Source organism: Palaemon carinicauda, chromosome 3, assembly GCF_036898095.1.
Source record: "Palaemon carinicauda isolate YSFRI2023 chromosome 3, ASM3689809v2, whole genome shotgun sequence".
NCBI classification, from domain to species: Eukaryota; Metazoa; Arthropoda; class Malacostraca; order Decapoda; family Palaemonidae; genus Palaemon; species Palaemon carinicauda.
The window spans coordinates 91,442,449-91,449,948 of NC_090727.1; the positions used below are offsets into that span (position 1 = coordinate 91,442,449).

At 39.0% G+C, this 7,500-nt stretch overlaps 1 protein-coding gene across 1 annotated transcript; it reads right to left on the minus strand.

Moving 5' to 3' along the window:
- Window positions 1-1,050: 1,050 nt before the first annotated feature.
- LOC137632667 (uncharacterized) lies at window positions 1,051-1,866 on the minus strand. The gene has a single exon (XM_068364750.1). It carries the CDS (start codon window positions 1,864-1,866, stop codon window positions 1,051-1,053), a length of 816 nt encoding a protein of 271 aa, XP_068220851.1.
- Window positions 1,867-7,500: the final 5,634 nt, after the last annotated feature.

A 7,500-nucleotide genomic window follows, 5' to 3' on the forward strand; every position in this document is an offset into this window, starting at 1 on the left:
CTTTTTCATTGCAATTTTTTTCTGGTTTGAACGCTTACGTCTTATTTCTTTCATGGTTTATAGCAACATCAAGTTGAAAATTTCATGCGGAATCATTATGATATAAAATATTTAGGTAGTCAGTAGGTTTGCAATAGCCAAAATTGCAAGCTTTCACACCCTAGTTATTCTAAAACTTATGGTTATTGAATTTAAATTAAAGGCAACATATATGGGAGAAAATGCAAATTCTAACAAGGTCATGAAAGTCGTGCGCGGAATATTGCCACTGGGAAAATTGCCACTGGGTCAATTGCCACCGGGAATATTGCCACTGGGAATATTGCCACTGGGAATATTGCCCACCTAGGAATATTGCCACCCGGAAAATTGCCACTATGAAAAATTAATTTTTTCATTTAATAGTTTTATGAACTTTAAATCACTTAGAATTACGATATGGAATAAAGAATACAGGACAGCAAATTATTTACTTTTTATTATAGTTTTAGGAATATTATATCACTTAAAATTACATTAAGGAAATATATAGGAGAAAGAATACAGAACAGAACTTGTTTATTTCCAACACTTTTAAAAAATACATAAAAAAAATAGAGTACTTAAATAAAAAGAGAACTTGTTTATTTAAAAAACATGCATATTATATGCAATTGAACGTAAATATCTAATTTTATCATTATAAGTGTTGTATTTCAATAGAATGTTCTTTATTTTGGCGTTTAAATATTGGTACTTTTTTGGGGGGGAAGTGAGTCCCCTCGTTCAAAATGGATTCTCTTAATTGTTGCTAAGCGTTCTTCATCTTTAAGTGCGTCAATCAGCCGCTAGATATTGGGGTGGGCATTACCTACTGATTTATTAAGCGAATTATGAAACGCCTCTACGTTGTTATTTGTTCGTGGTAAAGAGTTGACTACGCGGCTATAAACATTCCAGAAACTTAGTGGAAATGTACCTGTAACTCTTCGTCTGTTATTCCTTGTCCCTCTCTCAATTCCTATGTATGTAGATTCGAAATAAGCGAGAAATTCCTGCGGTATGGCATCATCATCTGACAGTTCTTCGAAAACCCAAATAACATCTCGAGTTGGCACAAAGGCAAGGGCAGAATAAATGTCTCATTTTTAAAGAGAATTCATTGTTGTTGTGGTATTCTTGTTTAAAACCCAATTCAACTATATTTCTATGAAGCGATTGAGAGAAATGGAAGAAACACCCATTAAGAAAAACGTCTGGGAAAGCCGCCTTTATTCCATTAAAACAAGCCTTTTCAAAATCAATTGTAATATTTTCGGTTTCTTCACCACCTAAAAATTCACTCAATTTTTCAAAAACTCTTCTATATGTTACCTCGGTCTTGTTAGGTAAAAGAGCAAAGACACGTGGTATACTCAGTTTATCTTGCTGTACATGAACGGTTAAAAGTTGATAATAAAATTCCGGAGCAACTTTAAATGTACCGTCAATTGCCCAATTCTTAAAACGTTTTAAATCTTGTAGCCCAGCATCAGATGCAAACATCAATATGCGATCCACATCGTCGATACCTGAATCATATTGAAGGAAAGTTTTCCCGCCGTCTATGACTGTAAATTCTAGTGGTATCGAATATCCTGCCCTTCCACATGGAACGGAAGGAAAATTTGAAAGTTTTTGTCTCCACTTCCTAATATTCCTGCTTATGTGACTTGTATTGGGCATTTGAGATAGGACAAATTCATCGAGAGACGCAGTAGCTTGAGCTACCAGGACGCGACTTGACTGATGAGACGTTTTCACTTTTTCTTTTAACGATTCATGCGCAACTTTGGCATCTACACGATCTTTCGTTGACGAGTGTGTATGTTCGTTTATTTGTTCCATGTTTATGGTACATGAACTGTTGCTCATCAACAAGCATATCGTTCCCACGTTCACTCTTAATGATGGACACCATTGTGGGTTGAAGTTTCCAGAAATACTAAACTCTAAATACTAAAATTCGTTATTGTGATATTTTTGTTTATAAACAACTTAAAAATTTCCTAAATAATGGTGGTTTGGAAACCTATCTAAAAATCTTAAGAGGTAAACAGTTGTCGAAGCAATAACAGATAACAAGGAAAATCTTGAATGGAAAACTGATAGTAAAAGTCGGTGATATAAGGTAATAAAGTTGTAGGTCTGTTTGTTTGTTTTAAACCAAAAAAATATGGTGGCGATTTTCCGGGTGGCAATATTCCTAGGTGGGCAATATTCCCAGTGGCAATATTCCCAGTGGCAATATTCCCGGTGGCAATTGACCCGGTGGCAATTTTCCCAGTGGCAATATTCCTAGCGCCCATGAAAGTATTTTCCCAAGCTTAAATATACAATATATGCGGGCTATATATCCTAATCACTTTTTCTATAAGTATAAGGAATTCAGTCTTTATCAATTTTATCGGAAATCAATAGTTTCAGAGGTTACGTCATAACCCCCCCCCCCCCTTTCCCCCCATATAAAGAGGGGGGGGGGCATTACGGTATCGTTTGAAGCCGCTGTTTTAATCCCGGTCATTTGGCAAATTTCAAGCCGTTTTAGTCCTGCTCATTTGGCAAAGTTCAGGCCGTTTTAGTCCTGCTCATTTGGCAAAGTTCAGGCCGTTTTAGTCCTGCTCATTTGGCAAAGTTCAGGCCGTTTTAGTCCTGCTCATTTGGCAAAGTTCAGGCCGTTTTAGTCCTGCTCATTTGGCAAAGTTCAGGCCGTTTTAGTCCTACTCATTTGGCAAAGTTCAAGCCGTTTTAGTCCTGCTCATTTGGCAAAGTTCAGGCCGTTTTAGTCCTGCTCATTTGGCAAAGTTCAGGCCGTTTTAGTCCTGCTCATTTGGCAAAGTTCAGGCCGTTTTAGTCCTGCTCATTTGGCAAAGTTCAGGCCGTTTTAGTCCTGCTCATTTGGCAAAGTTCAGGCCGTTTTAGTCCTACTCATTTGGCAAAGTTCAAGCCGTTTTAGTCCTGCTCATTTGGCAAAGTTCAGGCCGTTTTAGTCCTGCTCATTTGGCAAAGTTCAGGCCGTTTTAGTCCTGCTCATTTGGCAAAGTTCAGGCCGTTTTAGTCCTACTCATTTGGCAAAGTTCAAGCCGTTTTAGTCCTGCTCATTTGGCAAAGTTCAGGCCGTTTTAGTCCTGCTCATTTGGCAAAGTTCAGGCCGTTTTAGTCCTGCTCATTTGGCAAAGTTCAGGCCGTTTTAGTCCTGCTCATTTGGCAAAGTTCAGGCCGTTTTAGTCCTACTCATTTGGCAAAGTTCAAGCCGTTTTAGTCCTGCTCATTTGGCAAAGTTCAGGCCGTTTTAGTCCTGCTCATTTGGCAAAGTTCAGGCCGTTTTAGTCCTGCTCATTTGGCAAAGTTCAATCCGTTTTAGTCCTGTTCATTTGGCAAAGTTCAATCCGTTTTAGTCCTACTCATTTGTCAAAGTTCAAGCAGTTTTAGTACTGCTCATTTGGCCAAGTTCAAGACGCTTTAGTCGTGCTCATTTGGCAAAGTTCAAGCCGTTTTAATCCTGCTCATTTGGCAAAGTTCAATCCGTTTTAGTCCTGCTCATTTGTCAAAGTTCAATCCGTTTTAGTCCTGCTCATGTGTCAAAGTTCAATCCGTTTTAGTCCTGCTCATTTGGCAAAGTTCAAGCCGTTTTAATCCTGCTCATTTGGCAAAGTTCAATCCGTTTTAGTCCTGCTCATTTGTCAAAGTTCAAGCCGTTTTAGTACTGCTCATTTGGCCAAGTTCAAGCCGCTTTAGGCCTTTTCATTTGGCAAAGTTCAAGCCGTTTTAGTCCTGCTCATTTGGCAAAGGTCAAACCGCTTTAGCCCTGCTCATTTGGTTAAGTTCATGTCGTTTTGGTCCTGCTCATCTGGCAAAGGTCAAGCCATTTACCCCCTGCTCATTTGTCAAAGGTCAAGTCGTTACAGTCCTACTCATTTGGCAAAGGTCCAGTCGTTACAGTCCTACTCATTTGTCAAAGGTCAAGTCATTACAGTCCTACTCATTTGGCAAAGGTCCAGTCGTTACAGTCCTACTCATTTGTCAAAGGTCAAGTCATTACAGTCCTACTCATCTGGCAAAGGTCAAGCCATTTACCCCCTGCTCATTTGTCAAAGGTCAAGTCGTTACAGTCCTACTCATTTGGCAAAGGTCCAGTCGTTACAGTCCTACTCATTTGTCAAAGGTCAAGTCGTTACAGTCCTACTCATTTGGCAAAGGTCCAGTCGTTACAGTCCTACTCATTTGTCAAAGGTCAAGTCATTACAGTCCTACTCATTTGGCAAAGGTCAAGTCGTTACAGTCCTACTCCTTTGGCAAAGGTCAAGTCGTTACAGTCCTGTGCATTTAGCAAAGTTAAACCGTCTTAGCCCTGCTCATTTGGCAAAGGTCAAGCCGTTTTAGCCCTTCCCATTTGGTGAAGGTCAAACCGTTTTAGCCCTGCTCATTTGGCTAAGGTCAAGCCGTTTTAGCCCTTCCCATATGGTGAAGGTCAAGCCGTTTTAGCCCTGCTCATTTGGCTAAGGTCAAGCCGTTTTAGCCCTTCCCATATGGTGAAGGTCAAGCCGTTTTAGCCCTGCTCATTTTGCAAAGGTCAAGCCGTTTTAGCCCTGCTCATTTGGCTAAGGTCAAGTCGTTACAGTCCTGCGCATCTAGCAAAGGTCAAGCCGTTTTAGCCCTTCCCATTTGGTGAAGGTCAAACCGTTTTAGCCCTGCTCATTTGGCTAAGGTCAAGCCATTTTAGCCCTTCCCATATGGTGAAGGTCAAGCCGTTTTAGCCCTGCTCATTTGGCTAAGGTCAAGCCGTTTTAGCCCTTCCCATATGGTGAAGGTCAAGCCGTTTTAGCTCTGCTCATTTGGCAAAGGTCAAGCCGTTTTAGCCCTGCTCATTTGGCTAAGGTCAAGTCGTTACAGTCCTGCGCATCTAGCAAAGGTCAAGCCGTTTTAGCCCTTCCCATTTGGTGGAGGTCAAGCCGTTTTAGCCCTGCTCATTTGGCTAAGGTCAAGTCGTTACAGTCCTGCGCATCTAGCAAAGGTCAAGCCGTTTTAGCCCTGCTCATTTAGGAAAGGTCAAGCCGTTTTAGCCCTTCCCATTTGGTGAAGGTCAAACCGTTTTAGCCCTGCTCATTTGGCTAAGGTCAAACCGTTTTAGCCCTTCCCATATGGTGAAGGTCAAGCCGTTTTAGCCCTGCTCATTTGGCAAAGGTCAAGCCGTTTTAGCCCTGCTCATTTAGCAAAGGTCAAGCCGTTTTAGCCCAGCTCATTTGGCAAAAGCAAGCTGTTTTATCACTGCTTATTTGACAAAGGTCAAGCCGTTTTAGCCCTGCTCATTTGGCAAAGGTCAAGCCATTTCAGCCTTGCTCATTTGGCAAAGGTCAAGCCGATTTAGCCCTGTCTAGTTGGCAAGGTCTTGACCTTCAGACCTCTTTGATCACGAGCCCTTATTGCGACGGACGCAATGGTACCTCGAAATTCTTATCGCTAACATATAATTAGTCATTGCATCAAAAGCAAAGCGTTGATATCGTATCAGCTGTCATGATTATAAGACGTTCAGGGGCTTATCTTTAATAGTCTGAGTTTTATTGCATATAATTGGCTTTATGATAAGTATTTATAATTATCGATAATGGAAGGTTAATTGTATACAATTATGTGAGTTTACGTTCTGTATATCCGTCATTACATTATATCTATTACAGTGATGTATAGTTTCCATGTATGGAGAAGCTTTTTGCATGAATGCTAGAAATATATGTATGACCTCTTATTTAGATTCCATGTCGTTTTTACCGAGTGCACAACAAGTAGGGCAAATTACTATGAGGAATATGGTTCACTTTTTTTGTTTCTTTTTCATTCCAAACCGCGCACACACACACACACACACAAAATAAGTTTGGATTAAAAGATGCGAGGAGAAAATATTTTATATCCGTGATATAGTCTATTGTATGCTTAATCTATCTGACTAAAGTGGTCAAAAGTATTTTCGATATTAAATGGTTTCTTATAAGTCTTTTTTGCCCTTTTTTCAGTATGGTAAATGTCAGCAGCTTGGTTTAAAGAAAAATCCGCTGAATTATTAGTTAGTCAATTTTTTTTATTGTTTTTTAGAACATAAATCTTTTTTTAAGGACATCAAAGCAAAATAAATATAACCAAAAAGATTTCAACCTTTGAAAAAGAAAACTGTAATATAAATAATTAAAGTTTATGGTACAATGCACTCGTGCAATGATGAAGCACATTTCAGAATTGGCAATAAAGAATATTTATGTGAATTGCATTTTCTGAGCAATATAACCCAAGCCGTTTATTGTCTCATTGTTAGAAGGCTCGTCGTGTATTGGAGAACCCTAGCACGGCCAGACATTTCTCTGGTATCTCTTTTATATAACTGCCAAATGAAATGCATATATCGCCCGCTTCCCTTGAGCTAACGGATAGTGTTTGTGCATTATTACGGCAGTGGATTTTCGAAAGAGATCGATCGGGACAAGGGCCGATGGCATAAACGGTCGGGAAGGAGTAAATGAAAGAGATCGTGTGGAAATTCGGCCGATTGAATTCTATGTCGGGAAGAATTGATGACTTGATTTCTAGCTGGATCAATTCGAGATGTAGATCAGTAGCTTCATAAAGTGTTTGGAAACATTATGGCCATTCGATTGAATTAATAATGACATGAAAAAAAAAAAAAATCTATGATTGTATGAATGCAGCAATTTAGGCAATAAAAGGTTAATCATGAGCACCGTGGTGATGCGTTCGCCTAGTATTCGCATAGCAACAGATCGATCCCAGCCTGGTGCCGTGAGTTTAAGCTGTTTACTGGGGAGGCCACTGCTGTGTTTGTGCTTCCCCGGCTGACGTTCTGGTGAGCATCTATTCTAATGATCCTGAAACTAAAACCAGACACTTTTATCTTACCTTTAAAGAAACAATTTAAAAGTCGAAGGAATGTTTTTCTTTCAAGATTGATTGGTTGATTGATTTTAAGTTTTCTGACATCTTTTTTCAGGAAAAGAAAACCTCAAATCAGTCAATCAATCTTCAACGAAAAAAAGAAAATTTATCGCTTCATTTCATCTTAGAATGATCGACCACTTTATTGATTTAAATATTTGAAAATGAAGAAACGTGTCAATCATCTATGCTATAAACGTGAAAACACACCATGAAATGCATATATGGAAAGTTAGTCTGAAAAGTGTGCAAAAAATTCCCCCTTTTGTATATTTTATATTGATGCACAAATGAATATTGCTTTCGAATATCCAACCTGGAATTAATATGTAATCCTCTTCTTGACCTATGTCTATAGTTTTCTTTTGTTGACATGTGGGCATTTAGTTAAAAGTGTTATTCTACGTTTAGTGATGTTACGTTGAGTTTTTATTTTCTTTTATCTACTGGGAGATGGATTATACATATATTTTATTATTATTATTATATTAAGGGGAAAAAAGTATATTGAAAACAGATGAGTGCTATTCATGT